We start from the raw sequence: 21,501 nt of genomic DNA on the forward strand, positions 1-21,501 counted from the left end.
CCTGCGAAGTCGCTTTGGGTTTTTGCAGCCTCTCGAATTCGGCCATGAATGCAGCCTTTGTCGTCGTCCCATTCCGAATTTATGACTTCTATTTAATTTTTGCTGCCGATATTTCAGCCTTACATCTGAATTACGTGATCAATACAAGCCGGAATAATCAGAAAAACCGGTCGCTCCATTAATAGACGAGAAAATATGGATTTCAGTTCCGTCTCATCAATCCCGCTATTTGTTTCTCGGAGCCAACATGAATTGCCTCCGTCGCGCGAACAAACAGACTTTTTCTGTCGTCGAGTGAATTAAAATCCGGAATGGCAGAAATTCCTCAATAACATGGCGAAATTTCGCATTCAGTTTTCAACCGGAACAGTTTTTCGTCATGCATTACCAATTCCAGAAAACAAAGCTTTATCGAATTTCCTGTCGGCATAATCCGGGAAATAAAAACTAACAACGCGAAGATTGAAACTTCGCTTACTAAAATATGCATCGACTTTTTGGTAACGCGAATCGCTTGTTTTAGTTGGGTGAGGCGCATTCAATAATGGACGGCCGCTGGGAGTCGAGCTCATTAAAATTACCGAGTTGATACTGTACTCTAGTACCTATGTGTGTACTTTATGAGGTTAGTTGTTTTAACAGTTGTAGTTGAGGTAAACTCGACCACGTCTTATTTCCTTGATTGAATCGCACATTTCAGAATTAATGTACGTTTTCGTCGTCTTGGCAAATACGAGCGATAAATACACATTTCGCCCTTTTTTTATTTTATTTATTTATTATGAAACTTTCCCGGCTTGAGCCATTTTTCTTGTTAGTGAAAAAGCGCCTTTTTTATCTCTCGACGGTCCTTTGCCCCAAAGAACTGAAAATTCGTCAAGGTCAGGCGGGAGCTTTCGGCCACATCGAAGCGAAAAGCACGCTTGGGAAATTATGGGGCGATTCCCATATATCCCGGAAAGTCCATGAATTTTCGTTAACAGGCAGGGGTTGCCTCCGTTGTTTTGTTGTATAATTCGGATGGTGGGAATTTTTGCCGGTGATAATTGCTAAGCAGCGTGAAACCCACGAAATGGAAAACTGTGGAGCGGAGCTGCTCTATGTGGGTTCTTAAGAAGCTTACACCATCACCAAGGAAGCGAAACGGATTAAGCTTTTCAGGTGGTTAGGGTGGAAGAAAGCCCTAATCCGGAGAAATACACTAATTATGCTCACGTCGATAGAAGTAGTGGGAAGCTGTTAATCACTCCGATATGAAGCTCAACTTCTCCCGAAAAAATGTTTCCGGGATGTGTAAGCTCACATTAAATTCCGTCTGATTGCTAAAGTGTCCTGTTTCCTAATCACTAGAGAGCGGAAAATATGCAGCAAAATTTTGGGAAATATGATCATATGATATGCACGAAATTTATGGAAATATGCAGTAACTTTCTTAATATATGCAGAGATATGCATTTGCATATGCTCCAACAATTAAAAAAAAAGCTTAATAAGTGAACTAAATTGATTTACAAATTACAAAAACAGGTTTCCGTTTTATTACAAAAAATACATAAATCATAAATATTAATATTCTTATACTAAAAATTAAATATAAACAGAACAAATCGAAAGATAGTAGTAATCGACTATTTAATTACTATTTTAGTAACAATTTATTTTTAAATATTTTTCGAAATATTGAACAAAAAGTGATTCTAAAGTATGTATTTGTAAATAGAAAAACTGTGTACCTACTACGTCCACAGATGTAAAAATAAATACCGGTTTAGAGCAGACGCGACAAAACACAGTTGCTTCTTGAAGAATAAGTTCAGGAAAAGGTTTAATCCATAAATTAATTTGAGTTATCTTCGACATATTGACACACCTGTATCGCTTTAAATGCCTCAATGCAAACTCACGATGAAAAATAATAGGATAACGTCCCTTTGACCACCACAAAACATGTCATTAATGCACTGAAGTAACGAACAAAAATATTGGGAATGAACGTAAGGCTTGTCCCAGAAAGTTTTGCACCATATTTAAATTCTGCTATTAAAGTTGTTTAATTGACATTTGAATTAAGTAAAATATATATGCTACAGTAGGCCATAGTCTACACATCTGTCATTAGTTTTTTTGTTTTAATCAGTCGGCTCTCAAAATGTCGTCAAAAAGAGTTAGTGTAAGACAACGAATTTTGCAAATTTGGTCCGAACATTGTCAAAAATCTTTAAATTTAATAGTGAAAGAGGCTAATGCGACGCAGTGGACGGTAAAACGGACCATTGATAAATGTCAGAGACAAAGAAAAATAATTTTTTTTGCAAAAATTTGGCCGCAAAGTTCTTGTTTGGCAAGCAATTTGCCAATGTGGAAAGAGAAACAGGATTTTTTTGTTGAAAGCAGCACCAACACTGATTTTTGTGTCCGAAAATGCCTTCAAGCTCGATTACTACCTTTTTTAAGAGCTCACCCTGGTTCTACTTTCTTTTGGCCAGACCTAGCTACTTTGCATTACTCACAATTAGCGAAGAATTGGTTTGCGCAGATTAGAGTGCAATATCCAGACAATGAAAATAACCCCTCAAACTTACCTGAACTCCGGCTTGTTGAAAGATATTGGGTTCTAGTTAAGGGAAGAAGGGAAATGCGCCAAAAATTTTGAATTCTTCAAAAAATTGTGGATGATGGGAAGTAAAAAAGTTTCTAGTGCAAATTTGCAAAAAATAATGCGTCGCATTAGATCTAAAGTGAGATTATTTTCCCGTAAGCCGTTAATTTTAAACAAGTAATTAAGAAATTCATAATTTTACTGCTGTTGTAGTATACTGTAAATAAATTTGATTCGATTTGTTGAGACGTTCTTATTTTATTCAAAAACAAAATATATGCAAAAGTTTCTGGGACAAGCCTTATTTCCAAAAGGAATTAGAGCGCGAATTTACCTGCTGGATGGTTTAACACCCAGTGGTTTCTCCAAACTACCATAAAACCCAAACCTTTCCTAGTTATTTGAAGCTCAGGAAAATATTTGCTATATGATGAATGAAATTTCGACTTTCTAGATATAGTCTTCCCAGTTTAAAGTGGTTTTTATGATAGGTCCATTGTGTCGAAGCTGACGATGGGGACAATGAAGTCATTCCCTAGCCATAAATAAGAACGTGGTCGGTTTCTTTGCAAGGCCGTACTTTGTTATTTAATATTGTCCGTCGTGGGGTAATAACGAAGTGATAATGTTAATTATCTTGTCATAAAAACCGCTTTAAACTGGGACTACAATAAATGCCGATAGAATGATAATCTTTTTTTTTTCAAATTACCACAAAAATGGATAAAAATGCAAAATATGCACCGGTTACGTGAAATATGCAGCAGAAGACAAATATATGCAAATATGCAATTTTTTTATAGCTGTATTCATTTTTAATTAGCATGATTCGTTCACATATTAAATATCAAGACTTATATGCAAAAAATAACGGATATGCAAATTTCATAAAATCCGCTCTCTACAGTAATCACTAATAAAATTTATATTTAGAGTGAAAAATGTTTTTGCTTTGAAGTTTTTAATTCTTGTTTGGCTGAGTTGTTTTAAACCACCCCTTCTGCAGAACTACCCCCTCCCGGTCCGCGCCTCATAAAAATTCTTCCCTAAACTGTTCCACTTTTCCCTGCAGCAACTAATCTACAAACAAAAAACACGGCCGCTGCGAGCACGCCCCAGAAGAGAAAACAGCGAAAAGAATTTTAATTTTATGACCCGGAATATTATTTACAACCCCCGCCCCAATTCTCATCGTCATCTGCAGCAATGATACAAAATGGAAGCGAAGTGGAGCGGAGCAAAAAAAGCGTCGCTCACAAAAGGGAAGGGCAAGCAGGGAGAAATATCCGAAGAGCAGCACCGTCTAGAGTGGTTATAAAACAAAGAACTTGACACTCATTTACGTTTAATTGTGTTGGAAAGTTCCATAACTCGTTACAGCAAGTTAAATTGTCTCAGTGCTAAGAACGACCCATCTAGATTAAAACGTCATAAAATACCCTTTATCGTTCTCTCCGATGCCGAAAATTCAAATGTTGGAGCAGGTCGAGGGCGGCGATCGATCACGTGATGCGAACGTCACGCGGTTAAGCCGCCGGTTAATATTCCGTATTCCGGGACGAAAGTTTCGCAGTTTTACATTTTATTAAAATCGAGCTGCAGTCCGGGGGCGGTTTGTTTGACTCCGTGCACGTGACGTTTTTACAAATCGTGAAGAAGCCAAGTTTAAATTTAATAGCAGAATTTGTAGCTCAGCGTAATTGACTTGTCCGGCGAACTAATACAACTTTGACAATTTAATAAAATATTCACGCCGCCCCCGATAAATAACCGACAATATTTTCGAGCGCAGGTGCCGGCGCGGAACTTTCGATCCGGGCCATTTCCATAAATAATTATTTATTTCTATTAATTCCCATAAACCCTCGTCAAAAATTAATCCCCCGTTAAAACTTCCCCGCTTTCCAAACTAAAAAAGTGAAGCCTCCGAAGACTATCTCGGCCCCGCCCCCCATGAATAATATACCCGAGAAGTTGTAGCGACCGTCTCCAGCAAGTGTCACAAACTTCGCCCCTATTACATAAATTTATTATTTACGTTATTTAGGGGCGTGTAGTGTGAAACCCCGTGTAAGTGAAAGAGCGAGCGGCACACCTGCAGCTCACCGGAAAAGCTTTTATGTAGTTTCCTTTTATGATATTATTTACAGCAGTTTTCTTGTAATGGAGGGTTGTAATGCGATTTTGCGGCCTCGAGGCAATTTATGCGATTTAAATCATCGAACGGGCTGGAAACAATTTCCTCACCGTTTAGCACGTGCACGATAACCGTCTTGGGGTTGGCGTTCGAGGGGTTGCATGTGTACTTCCCGGAATCGGAATCTCTGGCCCTCTGGACGAGCAGGTAGCTGAACGTGATGTCGCCCTTCTCGGTGATGACGCTCACGCCGCCGCGGGGCGAGTCGTAGTTGATCTCCTGGAAAAAAGTAGGTCGTTCAAATATTGCAAAAAAACAACAGATCTAAGTTTAAACCTTGCGTATCCCAGAACTGAGCAAAATGGAACGAGAAACGGTTTATTAAGCGGTACGTGAGAAATGTGCTCTATGATTCTGCAAAATTCCGCGTCAGGTTCTAACAGTGGAACAAAGCGGTTATTTCCTTTCCTCGTCCTTAAAATCACTGCAGCTTTCAGTTTTGTCTGAAAGCTTACTATCTTTTATTACGCTTTTAAATCAAATTTTTCTCTCATGCAGCGTGTAATCATTTTGAAATTCTTACATATGACAGCTAAAACTAAAAGTGAACAAATTAATCCAGTTTGGTACAGGACTCGCGAAATTGCCAGAAATAATGAAGTTTACGTGAGTTTCAGGATTACGTTTATCGGATATACTGCTAGGCAAATTTAGTTTAACGAGATCTATTGTTCTCCTTGAATATCGTAATTTCGTTTCCAACTAGCCAGACTGATATTTATTTCAGTTTTAGCGTTTTTATAAGGGGCAATTTGCATGGGACTTCTGTCGAGTGAAATCGAGATGCCGTTAAAACTTGGGGAAGATTCGAGTTTCAGAAAATTACGCAAGGCAGTGGTTACGTTAATAGCGGAAAATAAACAAAGTTTTACTGGACGACGACAACTGCTTTACTTTTGTAGGGTCGGATTTGGCAAGTCTGCAAACAGAAGGTCTTGTGATTGTTATAACTGAAGTTGTACGAATTTGTGAGACTTTAACAGCATCTAAATCTAATTGATCGGCATTAGAGGTAGTTTGGCTCGTCTTAAAACCTTGTTGGTAATGGCGAACTTTCTTTTCTAACGTTGTGGAGTCTCTTGAATAATGATATCGGTTTCCACCTGTGAACTCGTGTTCTACGAATATAACGATTAAAAAGTTAATTGGATTCACAGCTTCTAATTTCTCAGAATTATGTCGTAAAGACACGACGATCGGTCAGGTTAGATCAGGTCTGACAAGGTCGTTAGGTTTGACCTAGGCTGACTTAATCTAATTTGAACAGGGACGCATCGAAAAATATACAGGTCAGGTCAGGTCAGGTCAGGTCAAGTCAGGTCGAGTCAGGTCAGGTCAGGTCAAGTCAGAGACCGATGGACCTGTTGAACAAAGTAGTGGAAGAAATTGGTTCTGGTATCAAAGGAATAGTAAGAGAGTTTTATTACGATACAAACTTTGGCGCCCATCGTGTCGCTTTTGGCGCACCGTTCCCGTTTGATCCCTGTTTCCCTTGACCGAGCTTGATTTTCTTTTGCCCGTATTTCTTTATTCCATAAATTTTTATCTTAGATGTGTTTCTCCAGCTTAGAGTACTCCCTTTCCAGAAGGGAAACTGGCGCCCGAGCAACCGCCCCGTAGAAGACGCCTTCCACGTGGTATGAAAATGACGTCATAAACAAGGCAATAAACCCAGTTTCATCACAGGAAAGTCAGAATCACATATAGACATAGACATAGCATCCGAAAAAATGAGTGACGAAGAAAATCTAAATTTTCATAAGATATTAATGATAATATAACTAGGAAAATGACAAGTCGAGAAAATCGGGAACAAGGAGAAAGATTGAACAACTACAAAGGAAGGAACAGAGAAATGCGTACAGACAATAAAGGCAAAGTCAACAAAGAAAAACAAAGGGAAGAGAGAAAAAGGAAGACGTTTACGACTGGGAGTGATGCAACGAAAAAGTAATAGAGGCCTGCAACAGATCATTTTTAATGAAAGGAGAAAGGAGAAAAAACAAAAATGAAGTATATTAGTGAACAGAAGAAATTGCCGTCCTGGGAAAAGAGCTAAGAAAAATAGAGAAAAAGTAGAAGAGGAAAAAGGACATTTCACGAAATTTTAATATGTCAGAAAAACCCTACATTGGACCACAGAAGGAGCTTTCTTTATAAAATAAAAAAATCAAATACCCAAGTCTGAAGTACTCATGTAGAGCGACGCAGCCCTGTACAGTATTATTTGATAAGATAAGACTGATTTTGGCAAATGACATACCCTTTAAGAAAATAGAGGGTGGGTGGGCGGGATTAGTACTTAATAAAAAATGAGTGATTTTGGCAGATGACATACCCTGTAATAAAATTAGGGTGGGTGGGCGGGGCTAGTATTTCATAAGATAAGACTGAATTTGGCAAATGACATATCATCTAAGAAAATAGAGGGTGGGTGGGCGGGGTTAGTACTTGATAAGGAAAGAGTGATTTTGGCAGATGACATACCCTGTAAGAAAATTAGGGTGGGTGGGCGGGATAGTATTTCATAAAATATTCTGACTTTGGCAAATGACATATCATCTAAGAAAATAGTGGGTGGGCGGGCGGGGCTAGTATTTATTAAGATAAGACTGATGTTAGCAAATGACACTCTCTAAGAAAGTAGAAGGTGGGTGGGCGGTGCTAGTACTTACTAAGGTAAGACTGATTTTGACAAATGGCATACCCTCTTCGGTCGGGTCCCTGGTAAAGTTAGCGCGTTTCTTCACTTCGCCTTTTACTTCTCGAGTGTAAGCTAAGAAAGTATAGTAGTCGAGTCCATCGGAAGAATGGCCACTTTTATATTTTCTCGACGTTTCATGACCCTTACAGTACGAAAAAAGTAGTCTACCGTTTCCGTTTGTCCGTCTGTCTGTCTGTCTGTATCCATATGTAATCTCCAAAACTGCTGGACCGATTGTTGTCAAATTTTGTATTTTAAAATGTATTGAATGTTACACAAAAATATACTCACATACTTAAATATACTATATATGAATACATTTTCACTTTTTTGTCGAAGCGTTTAAATTTTCTCAAAAAGATCTGGAAGGTATAATGGAGAGATGGCGACCCTGCGGTAATGCAACTGTGGGTTCGATGTCGAATTTGGTCGTTTCCTTTTTTCTACGGGACATTCTTTCGATGTATAAACATAAATAAACACTCGAGCTTCAGATTGCTTTTGCCAGCTGCTGAAGGACAAGGTGTGTTATTTATGCCTCTGGTTTTTACTTAACACATTAATCACAAAACGAAAATCGCAGAAACAAATTTTATAATTTTTTTAAAGAGCTGGATTTGTCGAATTATATTTATAGCTTTCGACCAATTGTTAGTTGATCAAATTAAGAACCCCATTTTTTAGCTTTGCTTATGCAGAGTCACTAAAAAATTAATGAATCGGTCAATTTATTTTACTGAATAAATCAAGAATTGCAAAATGAATAGTTTGAAATATTGCAGACGCTTTAAAGTTATCGTCAGCATGGTAAATTGTTAATCAAAATCTGCCTGTTTATACCTCCCAAAAAATTTACCTAATAAATGCTAAGTAAAATGTGCAAAATATGATGAGTTTTTATTTCTGATTTATCATTGGGTTCGTATTTTTTTGATTTGCTTAGACAAGTGGATCAAAAAAATGTATGAATAAGCCAGTTTAATTTACTGATTTAAATCAGGAACGGCTCACTCCATTTCACAGAAAATTTTGGAAATACACTACTGTCAATTGCTAACATCAGTCTTATCTTAATAAATACCAGCCCTGCCCGCCCACCCTCTCTTTTCTTAGATGATATGTCATTTGCCAAAGTCAGTCTTATCTAATGAAATACTTGCCCCGCCCACCCACCCAAATTTTCTTACAGGGTATGTCATCTGCCAAACTCAGTCTTTTCTTATCAAGCACTAGCCCCGCCCACCCACCCGCTATTTTCTTATGTTATTTGCCAAAATCAGTCTTACCCTATCAAATACAAACTCCGCCCACCCACTCTCTGTTTTCTTAGAAGGTATATCATGTGCCAAAATCACTATTTTCTTATAAAGTACTAGCCCCGTCCACCCACCCTAATTTTCTTACAGGGTATGTCATCTGCCAAAATCAGTCTTTTCCTATGAAGTACTAGCCCCACCCACCCACCCTCTATTTTCTTAAGTTATTTGCCAAAATCAGTCTTATCCTATCAAATGCAAACCCCGCCCACCCACTCTCTATTTTCTTAGAAGGTATGTCTCTGCCAAAATCACACTTTCCTTTTCAAATAATAGCCCCGCCAACCCACCCTCTATTTTCTTAGACGATATGTCATTTGCCAAAGTCAGTCTTACCTTATGAAATACTAGCCCCGCCCACCCACCCTAATTTTCTTACAGAATATGTCATCTGCCAAAATCACTCTTTTCTTATCAGTACTAGCCCCGCCCACCCACCCTTTATTTTCTTATAGGGTATGTTATTTGCCAAAATCAGTCTTATCCTATCAAATACAAACCCCGCCCACCTACTCTCTATTTTCTTAGAAGGTATGTCTCTGCCAAAATCACTCTTTTCATATCAAGTACTAGCCCCGCCCGCCCACCCTCTATTTTCTTAGATGATATATCATTTGCCAAAGTCAGTCTTATCTTATGAAATACTTGCCCCGCCCACCCACCCTAATTTTCTTATAGAGTATGTCATCTGCCAAAATCACTCTTTTCTTATCAAGTAGGAGCCCCGCACACCCACCCTAACTTTCTTACAGGGTATGTCATCTGCCAAAATCAGTCTTATCTTATCAAATACAAACCCCGCCCACCCACTCTCTATTTTCTTAGAACGTATGTCATCTGCCAAAATCACTCTTTTCTTATCAAGCACTAGCACCGCCCACCCACCCTCTATTTTCTTAGAGGGTTTGTTATTTGCCAAAATCTGTCTTATCCAATCAAATACAAACCCCGCCCACCCACCCTCTATTTTCTTTGCCAAAATCAGTCGTTTGCCAAAATCAGTCTTATCTTATCAAATATTATATAGAGAGCAAATCAAGTTAAGTTAGATCTGACAAGACCTAACCTGACAAGAACTGACCTGACAAAACCTGACCTAATCACCGTTCCTAGGTTAAAATTTTTAAAATGTTAAAACGTTAATAAAATTGTTGTGATATTATTTTATTTTATCATGCCAGTATTACTATAATTTCTAACATTTTGCAAATTTACGTCACACCCGTGACACTGTTTTAAATGATGCAGTGTAAAATTGCATTGGTTATTCCAAGTAATTTATAACCAGAAATTGTTACCTATTTTTCGATAGTTTGTGTATTGGAGGAACAGCAATAATGTCTTTGATATTCGCAGAAATAGTAAAAATTTTCTTAAGGACATTGTACTCAATTTTCTACGAATCAGACCCATGACGCCATATATTGTTTTTTCTGTCTCTTACCCATTATTATATCTTGTCAATTTTTTTATAAATAATTCTTGGTACTCTGATCTACATGGTACCAATGGTATTTGTTCTAAAATATCTCTGATTTAAAACAAAAAATACAAAATGCCCTCATTGTGCCACACACGTGACATATGGATTTAGTGTTTGTCATTTGTCAAAATCAGTCTTATCTCAGTAAGTACTAGCCCCGCCCACCCACCCTTTAATTTCTTAGAGAACATGTCATTTGCCAAAATCATTCTTATCTTATCAAATACTATATAGAGAACAAATCAGGTCAACCTGACAAAACCTGACCTGACAAGTCCTGACAAGACTTGACAAGACCTGACAAGACCTGACCTGACAAGACCTGACCTGACCTGACCTGACCTAACCTGATAAGACCTGACCTGACAAGACCTGACAAGACCTAACAAGACCTGACAAGACCTGATCTGACCTGACCTGACCCGACCAGACTTGACCTAACAAGACCTGACCTGACCTGGCAAGACCTGACCTGTACTTATTTAACTGGAATCTAGTTATCACCAAATCAGTCTGTAAATTCGCAGAACAATCCACGTTTTTGACAAGACCTGACCTGACCTGAGAAGACCTGATCTAACCTGACCTTACCATACTTGACCTGATAAGACCTGACAAGACCTGATCTGACCTGACCTGACCTGACCAGAGTTGACCTGACAAGACCTGACCTGAACTTTTAACTGGAATCTAGTTATCACCAAATCAGTCTGTAAATTCGCACAACAATCCACGTCTTTGACAATAAGCAAAGCATTAACTGAATACGCTTTACTTAATCGTCCCATAAAAGTACAAAAACAGCTTTACGACTTAAATTTTATTATCAACGGATTACCCGAAAAGTTCCATCCGGTCCATTACGCTTGTATTTCTAACCCACTTGAACTAAATCACAATAAATAACTTACGCCACTTGCGCCACATACGTTCCAGAACTCTAAACAAATAATAAACCACTCGATCACTCCGTCCAAACAACCACATTAAAAACGTCCGACTTTCTCCCAAGTCGAGCCCATTATTCCTCAACCGAGTTACCCAAAGAGATGCAATCTCGCACCTCACTTTCCTCAACTTCTCGTCCCATTTTTTCGGCGAAACGATCAATTCCGCGCCGCTCGGTGCGTAATTAGCGTCGAGATGTTATCGAGTTGAGGTGTTTAGAGTATTTGCGAAAAATCTCCACGGAAAGCACGGCAAAGAAAACGGCGAAAGTAACATTTTATCACAAATTTCTTAGCGATGTAAAATATCAGCTCGTCCCCAGTGAGATGTAAAGCACCGTTTCATGTTGCAAGACGCCATTAATCATAGATATGGATTGCCTCTCAACAATGTAAGATAAAACCACCCTCCAGACTTATTCTGGAAGACGAAATATGCTGCCGGCTTGTGCACAATGGTAATTTTCGACAAGAGCCGGGGCCTAATTGACGAATAAATAACAATTATAAGATAAGAACGGTATTGTTGTGTTTATAAAGCTGCGAACAAAGCAAAGTGCGGCGTGAGGGACGCCGAATGTAAATAAATCACACTTTTTCGAAGCCCGTGCTAATTGCCCTTATTGGACAATGGGACGTTCCGCCCTTGTGCATATATACGCAGTGCGTTTGGTTAGCTGATTGATTAATCAATTAATTGGCAAACAGGGTCTCAGGTCCCCTGTTTGCGAGGCCTTGAACATTAACGCATTGTAGATTGTGTCAACATGTTTCGAAAATTCGCCGAAAGCTAATGAAGGTGTTTGCGCCAGCGACAATAATTTAAAACAGCGCCGAATTTTTATTCGCTTATTAAGAGAGGAATTACGCGGAAAAAGTTGTTTTCGAGGGTTAAAATACGCGCAGGAATTTTAAATAAATTTAAAATGACACAACATTTTCCCAGGGAGCGCTCGCCGCTAAAGTGGTAAACACAAAAATTGCGTTCCGCTTGTTCGGCCTGAAAAAATGCAAATTAGCGCCGCGGACGGAGAATGAAAGCCCGAGGACGATCAGGTTGAAAAAGTCACATTTTACTAGTCTGAAATCGTCACTCACGTATTTATTTCCAGCGCAAAATCCGCCCTTCCATCTCGCTGGTCGCGAAAAACACCTCCCATTCACGGCCCGCTCATTGTCGTTAAATTTACCCAACCGCATAATTTATTTTACGACTGGCATCGGGATCAAAACAAACATATTTAATAAATTTTCCCGCACAAAACGGGTCCCCAGCCCCTGAAAAACACTTTGATAAATCATTAATTAAATATCTCCAAAGCCTGCGACACGCCATCAAAAAATACTTTCGTTCGTGTAACCCGACATCAAAGGGATCCTACCTAAATAATCACCCTCATCATAATGGCCCAACAGCACGAATTTCCCTTCGATCAAATCCTCCAGAATCAAGCACCAGACAATGAAATTAACCTTTCTGTAACCCTTTAAACATTTCAAACAAGGAATCCACTCGCTGGAGGATTCCGCCCACTTTATCACGCCGAGAATTTCAATTTTTCGAAGGGTTCGGCCGTGTCCTGTTTAGGATGCACATACCTACGCAACGAGGAATGCCGAGTCGAAATGAAATTATTACGGTCTGCGTCGAAGGAGCAGGGTACCAAAATGGGAGCAAAGTGGCCGAGTTACGAAAGTTTCTTGACGTTTTTACCCCCCAAGAAGTAAGATAAAAGTGTCACACAACGTAGGCTACGAAAAAGTAGATTTTCCCAGTCCCGCGGGTGTCTAATTACTCCAAGAAACCACCACACTTTCTACTACATCAAACTAAAACTATCCCGGTTATCTATGACACTTAGTTTTAGTAACAAGGATGAAGGCAACAGTTTGTGTACTGAACCTAACTCTTAAACACCTTAAGAGTGGCTGGAGATTGGACTGGGACTTATTTGTGTTCCGGGGATTAGCTGTTCCGCAAATCTGTCTCGTGTTACTTAAGGGGTCAGTTTTAATTCGGTTGCCGGGATATAGGCGTAGGAGGGATGATTTGTGTGTTGGGGGATGATAAATTGGTAATTTTGAGTCACGGGCTTGGATTGTCAATAATGGATGAGAGTTTAGCCGGACAGATAATAACCGGAAAGGGATAATAATGACGTTATTTAAGGGTTTTTCGACTGAATAACCAACAGTACTAGAACAATTAAAGGATGCAATTGCCATGATTACGTCGAACATTCTGTATATAAACTTGCACAGTAATTTCCGCTTTACAATGTCTAGACGAAGTTCTTGGTCAAGCAACTTCTAGTTATAGTTAGCTGCTATCAGATACGTGTTTGATGTGTCCTCCAGGGAAATTCTCTTAAGTTAAGTTAGTCTTAGTCAAAACTGCTGAAATATCCAGTGTCAATTATATCGTAATCACAATCCTCTTCTCTAACACTATTGGTGGATGCGCCGGGCGAGTCCACTCCCACCTCCTCTTCTTTTTGCTCGAACGCCAGCAGGAATCGGGGCAGAAAATAATTACGTTTTGCGTTATTAGGGCACGATAACAAGTCGTCTGTGATTAAACAAAAACCTCCTTAATAAATTTCGCCGTGGCCTGGATCCGGGAAACTCCGGAAGGCCCGAAAAAATAAACCCGCCGCGATCTCTTCCTGCAACGGTTTTGACAGATCCTCGGCGATTTTTAACCGAGACTCCGGTCGATCAATCAGGACTTTCCGCCGTGGAGCAAAAACAGCGTGCCGACGCCGGGCCAACGAGAATAACTGTCAAACGCACTCGTCGACGAAATTCCCAATTTTAAACACCTAATCCGGGCCTGTCCCTCTGCTATTTTTCTTGTGTCGTTATTTCGCAGATGATCTTCGTCAAGGGTGGAGTTTTATTGGAAAGCTGTCATTCCGCGTCAGTTTATTTACACAACAAGTATGAAAAACGTCCGTTGTGGATAAGTGAATTAGGAAGAAAAAAAAAGATAAATAGGGAGCGGGAGCTCGATGGGACGATTACTTTACAATTTCTGTCATAATTTTTGAATGGATTATGTTGGTTTAATTTTTCAACGTCGGGGATAGGGGACGGCATGCGTGGCTTAATATGGCTGCTATCGTCTGAGGATGAATAATTGATGGAAAGCCTTCGCAATTACGCCGTCTACAATGTAATGACGGAGTGGTATTTTTTATCTTAATTTGCGTAATGCAGAAAGGCTCCCTGCGGGGCTTTTGCCTGGTAATGCGTGCTTTAACAAGCTTAGGATGTAATAACGTTTTTTGCATTCGTTTGCCGCAACGATAATTACTATCAAAATTGGTGTAGGAATGGCTTTTGTGCGAGAATTTCGCGCTAGATTTTTTTTTAATGTTGTACTTTTTTAATTTCGTCTTGGGATACCACGCAATTTACCGCTGGAATAAGCTTTTGGGTAATAACGTCACGTTAATTGTGGTTTTCGTTCGCTAATTCCTCTCGACAGTTTTTCTAGTTAACGCTGAGTGACTCGACATTTTTAGAATCAGAAAGTAAGGTGAAATTTTTTCGCGTCTTTGATTAAATTTCCGTAAAGAGAAAACATTCGAACTTGTCGAAAGCAAAAGCGAGTATTACGGCGGCAAAAAAAGTTCTGAGGGGTTTGACTTTTATTTTAATGTTCATGAATATTTAAATGTGTTGTTTACATCGTGCGTATTTGATTTTTTCTTTGTGATGATTTTCTTTTGACGAGTTTTTTTTGTTCGTTGTTTTTGGGAAAATAAAGATTACGACATTCAAATACACGTTATAGATTTTATAGCAATTTAGCAAAAATTTTCCAGATTTAAAAACAACGCGGGTGGAATGAACGCCCATTGTGGATAGTTAAATCACAAAGATTTTGCAAAACTGTTATTCGAAAAGGTGGTCTATATTTCTAGAAATTTTCCCAGGTTTACGAATCTGTGCTAATTTTTGCTGTACATCCTCAATCAAAGGAGGAAAATGTGTCTTAGCCTGGAGGATTTTCATAAAATTTGAAAATGGCTCAAATTGTATGGAAAGGTGGTCTACTTTATCCAAAATTTTCCCAATATTATGAATATGTGCTAATTGTTCCTATAAAAATCATCATAATTGAGATAGAGTGGGTGGGCGAGGCTACGTTTTTTTCTTAGTATGTGTAGTCATATAACTTAAAACATGTTTAAAAATGGTAAATTTGTATAAGGAAATATCGATTTTGCAATTACGCTCCGCCCCTCCCTCTGAAAACGGTTAAGGTCAAGACGAATGGGTGAGGCTTCTCTTTTGGTTTTCTTTTTTAATTATTACATTTAGTTTTCTTTGTTTACTTAAGTACATATTTCACATGGTAATTTGTCGTAGAAAATTAAGAATTTTACAATTAAGCTCGGCCCCTTGGATTACGACAAATAAAAAAGAATCGTCAGAATGGAGATAGGGTGGGTGGGCGGGGCTTATATTTGGCCTTTTTTCTTAATATACATAGCCATCTTTTAATAACAAAGAACGTAAAACATGGTTAAAATGGTTTTTACAAGGAAATACGGATTTTGCAACTAGTCTAATTGCAAAATCGATATTTCCTCATAAAAATTTTCCATTACAACATCTTTTAAGCTTCATGTTGTAAAAAGAAGTCTATACACATATTAAAACAAAAAAGGAAAATGCAAGCCCACCCACCCGCCCTATCTTAACAGTGATTTTTTTTTGTTCGCTGTGAACAAAGGAGACGGTGCTTAACTGCAAAATATTTATTTTTTTTATAAGTAATAAAAACATGTTTTTGAGAATCGTGTTGTTCAAACAATACTATGTATAATAAGAAAAAAAAACAAAATATAAACCCCGCCCACCCACCCGTCTCAATTGTGGTGATTTTTTTTATTCTTAAAAACGTAAAACATGTTTAAACTGGTAAATTTTTGTAGAGAAACGACGATAAAAAAAAATATATCACAATTGAGACAGGGCGGGTGGGCGGGGCTTATATTTTTCTTTCTTCTCAATATACGTAGTCGTTTTTTCAGAACAAGAAACTTAAAACATGTTTCAAATGGTAAATTCTTGTAGACAAATACGGATCTTGCAATTAATCCCAGCTACTCGATCTCAATCTCTCATCACAATTGAGAATTGAGTTCGGGGCGGGTATTGGTGTGGCCTAATCTTTGGCTTTATTTTTTCTTAGTATACAAAGTACTCTTTAAACAACAACATACTCATTAAAAATATGTTTTTAATTTCTCGTAAAGGATTTTGCAATTAAGTTCTTTCCTCTTGGCTAACGACGAATAAAAAAATCGTCGCAATTGAGACCGGGTGGGTGGGCGGGGATATATTTTGACTTTTTTCTTAGTATGTGCAGTTATTTCGACAAACAATCTTTCCATTTTATCATTTTCCCCAAACAAATGCGGAAAATAAATTTTTCTTCTGGCGACTCCACCATTTTTTCATATTATATAGCAATCGCTCAAACTGGTTCGAAACTTGGTCTATATTATCGCAAATGTTTCTAGGATTCCGAATGTATCCTAATTTTTCCTATACGGGCTCAGATAATGGAGAAAAGTGAATTTTTATTTTGGCGCCTCCACCATTTTTTATAAAATTTGAAAATCCGGCAAATTGCAATGGAAGGTTGTCCAGCTTATCGAAAATTTTCCTAGGATTACAAATCTATACTGACTTTTGCTCCAGGTCCCCAAATAACTCAGGAAAATAGATTTTTATTCTGGCGCCTCTACCATTTTTTCATATTTTATAACAGTGGCTCAAACTGGTTCGAAACATGATCTACACTATCGGAAATATTTCCAGGATTCCAAATCTATCCTAATTTTTTCTATACGGATTCAGATAATGGAGAAAACTGAAATTTTATTAAGGCACCTCCACCATTTTTTCATAGAATTTCAAAAACGCTCAAATTGTAATGAAAGGTGGTCTATCTCATCCGTAAATTTCCTAGGATTACTAATACGTGGCAATTTTTGCTCTAGGTCCTCAAACTAATATGGAAAATGGATTTTTATTCTGGCGCCTCCACCATTTTTTCATATTTTATAGCAATCGCTCAAACTGATTCGAAACATAGTCTATGTATATTATCACAAATCTTTCTAGGATTCCGAATGTATCCTAATTTTTCCTATACGGACTCAGATAATGGAGAAAAGTGAATTTTTATTTTGGCACCTAATCCATTTTTCCATAAAATTTCAAAATCGCTCAAATTGTAATGAAAGATGATGCATCTTATCGAAAATTTTCCTAGGATTACAAAACTATAGTGACTTTTGCTCTAGGTCCCCAAATAAATCAGGAAAATAGATTTTTATTCTGGCGCCTCCACCATTTTTTCATATTTTATAACAATGGCTCAAACTGGTTCGAAACATGGTCTACACTATTGGAAATATTTCTAGGATTCCAAATCTACCCTAATTATTCCTATACGGATTCAGATAATGGAGAAAACTGAATTTTTATTAAGGCACCTCCACCATTTTTTCATAGATTTTATTGATAAATGTTCAAATTGTAATGAAAGGCGGACTATCTCATCCGTTATTTTCCTAGGAATACTAATACGTGGCAATTTTTGCTCTAGGTCCTCAAACTAATATGGAAAATGTTTTTTTATTCTGGCGCCTCCACCATTTTTTCATATTTTATACCAATCGCTCAAACTGGTTCAAAACATGGTCTATATTATCACAAATGTTTCTAGGATTCCGAATGTATCCTAATTTTTCCTATCCGGACTCAAATAATGGAGAAAAGTGAATTTTTATTTTGGCGCCTCCACCATTTTTTCATAAAATTTGAAAATCGGTTAAATTGTAGTGAAAGGTGGTCCATCTTAACGGAAATTTTCCTAGGATTACAAATCTATTCTGACTTTTGCTCTAGGTCCCCAAATAAATGAGGAACAATGATTTTTATCCTGGCGCATCCACCATTTTTTCATAAAATTTGAAAATCGCTCAAATTGTATTGAAAGGTGATCTACTTTGTCCGAAATTTTTCCAGGATTATAAATATATGCTAATTGTTGATATAAATCCTCAAACAAATGAAGAAAATAAATTTTTATTCCGGCGCCTCCACCATTTTTTGATAAAATTTAAAAATCGGCCAAATTGTAAAGAAAGGTGGTCTATCTTATCCGAAATTTTCCCAGGATTACGAGTATATGCTAATTGTCGCTATAGATCCTCAAACAAATAGACAAAATAAATTTTTATCCTAGCGCCTCCGCAATTTTTTCATAAAATTTTAAAATCAGCCAAATTGTAAGGAAAGGTGGTCTACCTTATCGGAAATTTTCTTAGAATTACAAATCTATACTGACCTTTGCTCTAAGTCTGCAAACAATTGAGGAAAATGGATTTTTATTCTGGCGCATCCACCATTTTTTCATAAAATTCGAAAATCGGTCAAATTGTAATGAAAGGTGGTCCATCTTATCGGAAATTTTCCTAGGATTACAAATCTATACTGACTTTTGTTCTAGGTCCCCAAATAAATGAGGAAAAATGATTTTTATCTTGGCGGATCCACCATTTTTTCATAAAATTTGAAAATCGCTCAAATTGTATTAGAAGGTGATCTACCTTGTCCGAAATTTTTCCAGGGTTATGAATATATGCTAATTGTTGCTATAAATACTCAAACAAATGAAGAAAATAAATTTTTATTCCGGCGCCTCCACCATTTTTTCATAAAATTTAAAAATCGGCCAAATTGCAAAGAAAGGTGGTCTACCTTATCCGAAATTTACCCAGGATTATGAATATATGCTAATTGTCGCTATAGATCCTCAAACAAATAAAGAAAATAAATTTTTATCCTGGCGCCTCCGTCATTTTTTCATAAAATTGGAAAATCGGATAAATTGTAAGCAAAGGTGGTCTACCTTATCGGAAATTTTCTTAGAATTACAAATCTATACTGACCTTTGCCCTAAGTCTGCAAACAATTGAGGAAAATGGATTTTTATTATGGCGCCTCCACCATTTTTTCATAAAATTCAAAAATCGGTCAAATTGTAATGAAAGGTGGTCCATCTTATCGGAAATTTTCCTAGGATTACAAATCTATACTGACTTTTGTTCTAGGTCACCAAATAAATGAGGAAAAATGATTTTTATCTTGGCGGATCCACCATTTTTTCATAAAATTTGAAAATCGCTCAAATTGTATTGGAAGGTGATCTACCTTGTCCGAAATTTTTCCAGGATTATGAATATATGCTAATTGTTGCTATAAATCCTCAAACAAATGAAGAAAATAAATTTTTATTCCGGCGCCTCCACCATTTTTTGATAAAATTTAAAAATCGGCCAAATTGTAAAGAAAGGTGGTCTATCTTATCCTAAATTTTCCCAGGATTATGAATATATGCTAATTGTCGCTATAGATCCTCAAACAAATAAAGAAAATAAATTTTTATCGTGGCGCCTCCGCCATTTTTTCATAAAATTTGAAAATCGATCAAATTGTAATGAAAGGTGGTCTACCTTATCGGAAATTTTCTTAGAATTACAAATCTATACTGACCTTTGCCCTAAGTCTGCAAACAATTGAGGAAAATGGATTTTTATTATGGCGCCTCCACCATTTTTTCATAAAATTCGAAAATCGGTCAAATTGTAATAAAAGGTAGTCTACCTTATCGGAAATTTTCCTAGAATTACAAATCTATACTGACTTTTGTTCTAGGTCCCCAAATAAATGAGGAAAAATGATTTTTATCTTGGCGGATCCACCATTTTTTTAAAAAATTTGAAAATCGCTCAAATTGTATTGGAAGATGATCTACCTTGTCCGAAATTTTCCCAGGATTGTGAATATATGCTAATTGTTGCTATAAATCCTCAAACAAATGAAGAAAATAAATTTTTATTCCGGCGCCTCCACCATTTTTTGATAAAATTTAAAAATCGCCCAAATTGTAAAGAAAGGTGGTCTATCTTATCCTAAATTTTCCCAGGATTATGAATATATGCTAATTGTCGCTATAGATCCTCAAACAAATAAAGAAAATAAATTTTTATCCTAGCGCCTCCGCAATTTTTTCATAAAATTTTAAAATCAGCCAAATTGTAAGGAAAGGTGGTCTACCTTATCGGAAATTTTTTTAGAATTACAAATCTATACTGACCTTTCCTCTAAGTCTGCAAACAATTGAGGAAAATGGATTTTTATTATAGCGCCTCCAACATTTTTTCATAAAATTCGAAAATCGGTCAAATTGTAATGAAAGGTGGTCCATCTTATCGGAAATTTTCCTAGGATTACAAATCTATACTGACTTTTGTTCTAGGTCCCCAAATAAATGAGGAAAAATGATTTTCATCTTGGCAGATCCACCATTTTTTCATAAAATTTGAAAATCGCTCAAATTGTATTGGAAGGTGATCTACCTTGTCCGAAATTTTCCCAGGATTATGAATATATGCTAATTGTCGCTATAGATCCTCAAACAAATAAAGAAAATAAATTTTTATTCCGGCACCTCCACCATTTTTTCATAAAATTTGAAAATCGGCTAAATTGTAAAGAAAGGTGGTCTATCTTATCCGAAATTTTCCCAGGATTATGAATATATGCTAAATGTAGCAACAGATCCTCAAACAAATGATAAAATTAAATTTTTATTCTGGCGCCTCCACCATTTTTTCATAAAATTTGAAAATCGGTCAAATTGTAATGAAAGGTGGTCTACCTTTTCGGAAATTTTCCTAGAATTACAAATCTATACGGACTTTTGCTCTAGGTCCCCAAACAAATGAGGAAAATGGATTTTTATTCTGGCGCCTCCACCATTTTTTCATATTTTATATCACTTGCTCCAACTGATCCAAAACGTGGTCTATATTATCACAAATGTTCCCAGGACTCCGCATCTGTTGTAATTTTTCCTATGCGGACTCAGATAATGGAGAAAACTGAATTTTTATTAAGGCACCTCTAACAATTTTATTTCTATTGAATATAAGATCCACCTTTCATTGAGACCTAATAAAATAAACTACTGAAATCGAGACGGGATATGTCATTTGCAAGTCAATCTTATCTTATGAAATACTAACCCCGCCCACCCACCCTAATTTTATTACAGGATATGTCATCTGCCAAAGTCACTCTTTTCTTATCAAGTACTAGCCCCGCCCACCCACCCTTTATTTTTTTATAACGTATGTCATTTACCAAAATCAGTCTTATCTCA

At 37.2% G+C, this 21,501-nt stretch overlaps 1 protein-coding gene across 1 annotated transcript in view; it reads right to left on the minus strand.

Moving 5' to 3' along the window:
* Nucleotides 1-21,501, minus strand: part of LOC135125975 (lachesin-like) — a 261,363-nt gene that overhangs the window by 23,397 nt on the left and 216,465 nt on the right. The window contains exon 5 of the mRNA XM_064051762.1: nucleotides 4,847-5,015. Coding sequence (XP_063907832.1) covers nucleotides 4,847-5,015 — 169 coding nt within the window. The remainder of the gene's footprint in view (nucleotides 1-4,846; nucleotides 5,016-21,501) is intronic.

This window comes from Zophobas morio, unplaced genomic scaffold (genome assembly GCF_036711695.1).
Source record: "Zophobas morio isolate AGI-343-1 ecotype UQ-CSIRO unplaced genomic scaffold, CSIRO_AGI_Zmor_V1 ptg000010l, whole genome shotgun sequence".
Taxonomy (NCBI): Eukaryota; Metazoa; Arthropoda; class Insecta; order Coleoptera; family Tenebrionidae; genus Zophobas; species Zophobas morio.